The sequence below is a fragment of the Oncorhynchus kisutch genome, linkage group LG29 (assembly GCF_002021735.2).
Source record: "Oncorhynchus kisutch isolate 150728-3 linkage group LG29, Okis_V2, whole genome shotgun sequence".
Lineage (NCBI taxonomy): Eukaryota > Metazoa > Chordata > Actinopteri > Salmoniformes > Salmonidae > Oncorhynchus > Oncorhynchus kisutch.
The window spans coordinates 47,135,041-47,138,894 of record NC_034202.2 but is presented as its reverse complement, the minus strand read 5'-3'; the positions used below and the strand labels follow the sequence as shown (position 1 = coordinate 47,138,894).

The following is a 3,854-nucleotide window of genomic DNA, read 5'->3' as shown; positions in this document are numbered from 1 at the left end:
AGACCTGTGACTCTGAAATCATTTAAAGAGACCTGTGACTCTGAAATCATTTAAAGAGACCTGTGACTCTGAAATCATTTAAAGAGACCTGTGACTCTGAAATCATTTAAAGAGACCTGTGACTCTGAAATCATTTAAAGATACCTGTGACTCTGAAATCATTAAAGATACCTGTGACTCTGAAATCATTTAAAGAGACCTGTGACTCTGAAATCATTTAAAGAGACCTGTGACTCTGAAATCATTTAAAGAGACCTGTGACTCTGAAATCATTAAAGATACCTGTGACTCTGAAATCATTTAAAGAGACCTGTGACTCTGAAATCATTTAAAGATACCTGTGACTCTGAAATCATTTAAAGAGACCTGTGACTCTGAAATCATTAAAGATACCTGTGACTCTGAAATCATTTAAAGATACCTGTGACTCTGAAATCATTTAAAGAGACCTGTGACTCTGAAATCATTAAAGATACCTGTGACTCTGAAATCATTAAAGAGACCTGTGACCTGTGACCTGTAGGTCTCTGGTGGGTCTCTGGTGGGTCTCTGGTGGGTCTCTGGTAAGTCTCTGGTGGGTCTCTGGTGTGTCTCTGGTAGGTCTCTGGTAGGTCTCTGGTGGGTCTCTGGTGGGTCTCTGGTGGGTCTCTGGTGGGTCTCTGGTAGGTCTCTGGTAGGTCTCTGGTAAGTCTCTGGTGACTCTCTGGTGGGTCTCTGGTAGGTCTCTGGTAGGTCTCTGGTGAGTCTCTGGTAGGTCTCTGGTAGGTCTCTGGTGGGTCTCTGGTGGGTCTCTGGTAGGTCTCTGGTGGGTCTCTGGTGGGTCTCTGGTGGGTCTCTGGTAGGTCTCTGGTAGGTCTCTGGTAAGTCTCTGGTGGGTCTCTGGTAGGTCTCTGGTGGGTCTCTGGTGGGTCTCTGGTGGGTCTCTGGTAGGTCTCTGGTGGGTCTCTGGTAGGTCTCTGGTAGGTCTCTGGTGACTCTCTGGTGGGTCTCTGGTAGGTCTCTGGTAGGTCTCTGGTGAGTCTCTGGTAGGTCTCTGGTGGGTCTCTGGTAGGTCTCTGGTGGGTCTCTGGTAGGTCTCTGGTGGGTCTCTGGTGGGTCTCTGGTAGGTCTCTGGTGGGTCTCTGGTGGGTCTCTGGTAGGTCTCTGGTGGGTCTCTGGTAGGTCTCTGGTGACTCTCTGGTGGGTCTCTGGTAGGTCTCTGGTGAGTCTCTGGTAGGTCTCTGGTGGGTCTCTGGTAGGTCTCTGGTGGGTCTCTGGTAGGTCTCTGGTAAGTCTCTGGTGGGTCTCTGACCACCATACGTCCTCAGCAGGCGGCTTGTGCATCTTCGGCGTTAAGCCTTCACTCAAAGGACAGCTCTATGCTCCTAGGCAAACCATCTAGCCATGACTTCATTTGAAAGACAACAGCAAGGAATTTCTCTCAAAATAGGCAGCTGTCCAGCTATCCAGTTATCCAGTTATCCAGTTATCCAACTATCCAGTTATCCAGTTATCCAGTTATCCAGTTATCCAACTATCCAGTTATCCAGTTATCCAGCTATCCAGTTATCCAGTTATCCAGTTATCCAGTTATCCAGCTATCCAGCTATCCAGTTATCCAGCTATCCAGTTATCCAGCTATCCAGTTATCCAGTTCTCCAGCTATCCAGCTATCCAGCTATCCAGTTATCCAGTTATCCAGCTATCCAGTTATCCAGTTATCCAGTTATCCAGCTATCCAGTTATCCAGCTATCCAGTTATCCAGTTATCCAGCTATCCAGTTATCCAGTTATCCAGTTATCCAGTTATCCAGTTATCCAGCTAACCGCAGTAAGACAGAGGCTGCAAACTGTTTTAGTTGTTAATATAAAGCCTAAATGTGTTGTGATTATAATTTGATTTGATTTATTTGCCAATTTAAAAAATGAAACAACGACAGAGGACACAATGGATTTTAAATAATCAAAGATGACACAAAAACAGATACACCTAATAATTTATAGTTTAGGTAGATTTTAGGTAGCTACTTTTAGGCAGCAGCTACTCTTCCTGGGGTTTATTATGGATGCCCATTAGTTCCTGCCAAAGCAGCAGCTACTCTTCCTGGGGTTTATTATGGATCCCCATTAGTTCCTGCCAAGGCAGCAGCTACTCTTCCTGGGGTTTATTATGGATGCCCATTAGTTCCTGCCAAAGCAGCAGCTACTCTTCCTGAGGTTTATTATGGATCCCCATTAGTTCCTGCCAAGGCATCAGCTACTCTTCCTGGGGTTTATTATGGATGCCCATTAGTTCCTGCCAAGGCATCAGCTACTCTTCCTGGGGTTTATTATGGATGCCCATTAGTTCCTGTCAAGGCTGCAACTACTCTTCCTGGGGTTTATTATGGATCCCCATTAGTTCCTGCCAAGGCAGCAGCTACTCTTCCTGAGGTTTATTATGGATGCCCATTAGTTCCTGTCAAGGCTGCAGCTACTCTTCCTGGGGTTTATTATGGATCCCCATTAGTTCCTGCCAAGGCAGCAGCTACTCTTCCTGGGGTTTATTATGGATCCCCATTAGTTCCTGCCAAGGCAGCAGCTACTCTTCCTGGGGTTTATTATGGATCCCCAATAGTTTCTGCCAACGCAGGAGCTACTCTTCCTGGGGTTTACTTTGGATCCCCATTAGTTCCTGTCGAGGCAGCAGCTACTATTCCTGGGGTTTGTTATGGAACCCCAATAGTTCCTGCCAAGGCAGCAGCTACTCTTCCTGGGGTTTATTATGGATCCCCATTAGTTCCTGTCAAGGCAGCAGCTACTCTTCCTGGGGTTTATTATGGATCCCCATTAGTTCCTGCCAAGGCAGCATTAAAAATTCCTGGGGTTTATTATGGATCCCCATTAGGTCCTGCCAAGGCAGTAGCTACTCCTCCTGGGGTTTATTATCTATCCCCATTAGTTCCTGCCAAGGCAGCAGCTACTCTTCCTGGGGTTTATTATGGATCCCCATTAGTTCCTGACAAGGCAGCAGCTACTCTTCCTGGGGTTTATTATGGATCCCCATTTGCTCCTGACAAGGCAGCAGCTACTCTTCCTGGGGTCCAGCAAAATTAAGGCAGTAAAACAATTTTAAAAACATTAAAATTCCTTATTTACACAAGTATTCAGACCCTTGATCCTTGACCCTTTGACCCTTTGCTATGAGACTTGAAATTGAGGTCCTGTTTTGATTTATTTTACAATTATTTTTTGTGACAATAAAATCTCTATTTAATCCATTTTGAATTCAGGCTGTTTAAAAAGAAAAGTGGAAAAAGGGTTTGAATACTTTCTGAAGGCACTGCATGTAACTTGACAGAGAAGGAAAGAGGAAGGAGACACTCTCAGAAAAGGACCTTGTATTCCCATGTAAGGTTTCAACTTTGCGGACTCTGTCAAATTTTAACTTTTCCAACTATTAAAATATAAATCGATCCCTAAGATACATTAGGAGCGATGTGAAATGGACTTCGCCTGACAATAAAAACAGTGTTCTAAAACTCATAGTGTACAGGCCACATCAGGCCCCCAAGAAACATTATGCTGGCTGGCAAACTGATGTGCAATTCCTATTGGATTCCAGCCAGATATCTATCGTTTAGATTGTTCATTCACCCGCAACCTGCATTCAAATCAAATCAAGGTTTATTGGTCACTTATGCAGTTTAGCAGATCTTATAGCGGGTGCAGTGAAATGTATTATGTTACTTAATGTCATATACATTATGTCATAACAGTAAAATATCAAACAAATAATACACAAAGAAATCAAGAAATGTCCGAGCGAATATAATTAACAACCCAAATAGCACTGTAACAAGTCATCCAAATCTACTCCAGATGAATTTACACAA

The 3,854-nt window shown here is 44.2% G+C and overlaps 1 protein-coding gene across 1 annotated transcript; it reads right to left on the bottom strand.

The window, feature by feature from the left end:
• Window positions 1–435: 435 nt before the first annotated feature.
• LOC116358272 (early nodulin-75-like) lies at window positions 436–1,323 on the bottom strand. Its single transcript, XM_031809105.1, has one exon. The coding sequence runs from the start codon at window positions 1,321–1,323 to the stop codon at window positions 436–438; it is 888 nt and encodes a 295-aa protein (XP_031664965.1).
• Window positions 1,324–3,854: the final 2,531 nt, after the last annotated feature.

What these genes read in the sequence shown, in the direction of transcription:
- LOC116358272 (XM_031809105.1), bottom strand. Translation starts at nt 1,323, where the DNA reads ATGCACAAGCCGCCTGCTGAGGACGTATGGTGGTCAGAGACCCACCAG.